General features: G+C 55.7%; 1 protein-coding gene across 1 annotated transcript in view; it reads right to left on the minus strand.

The window, feature by feature from the left end:
- The window catches only part of LOC104273868 (ras GTPase-activating-like protein IQGAP3), a gene marked incomplete at both ends in the record, with an annotated part of 6,742 nt that overhangs the window by 5,883 nt on the left and 109 nt on the right, over positions 1-750 (minus strand). Inside the window, 2 exons of the mRNA XM_009869325.1 lie at positions 440-511; positions 711-750. Of these exons, the coding sequence (XP_009867627.1) occupies positions 440-511; positions 711-750 (112 nt within the window). The remainder of the gene's footprint in view (positions 1-439; positions 512-710) is intronic.

Raw genomic sequence — 750 nt, forward strand, 5'->3', positions numbered from 1 at the left:
CGGGGTTAGGGTGTCCACAATCCAGGAGGGATTTCAGGATTTCACCCTCCTTCGAGGTTCTCTCCCCTCCATTTGGTGCATTTCCCGAGCTGCAGCAACTCCAGAAACGCAGCTTTGCTTCCTGCAGCCAACGCACCCTTTTCCCTCCCAAATTCCCTTCTCTCCTAATAGGCATCTTGAAGCCGTTGCTGGTTTTCGATGGAACTGGAGTGGTTATCCCTCTCCTCACGCTTGACAGAGACTGACAGTTTGACTTCCAGACCCACTAAGCACCTTTTTCCGACCTTTTTCTCTCCCCCTGCAAGGATGCACCAGTTCCCTCCAGCTGCACCATGCTTGGGGACAGAGGTCTGTCCGTGCGCTCGGGATCAGCCCCTTCCCTCCCCGGGGCCGGTGACACGCTCTCAGGAGCTGTTTTTCTCCCCATCTCACCACTCACGTTCTGCCTGAAGTAGCGCAGCCTCTCCTGGTACTTCCTCCGAGCCCGCCACATCCTCACACCCGCCTGGAGCTGGGAGAGACATTCGAGCAGTTGGATTTGGGAAGGACTCAGGTGGCCAAAGAGGAAAAGGGGGAAAAACCATGGGGGTTTTCACAAAACACCCCCTCAGCCTGAGCTCCCCAAATGCCCTCACCAGGCAGGGAGAAAGGGCTCATTGTCGAGCAAGCAGCAAAGCCCAATGTAGGAGCAAAGGAAAAGTCTTCCAAACCTTTATCACAGCATCTGTGTTGGCCTGCAGGTAGCGCAGC

The sequence above is a fragment of the Apaloderma vittatum genome, unplaced genomic scaffold, assembly GCF_000703405.1.
Source record: "Apaloderma vittatum isolate BGI_N311 unplaced genomic scaffold, ASM70340v1 scaffold27915, whole genome shotgun sequence".
In the NCBI taxonomy this organism is placed as follows: Eukaryota; Metazoa; Chordata; class Aves; order Trogoniformes; family Trogonidae; genus Apaloderma; species Apaloderma vittatum.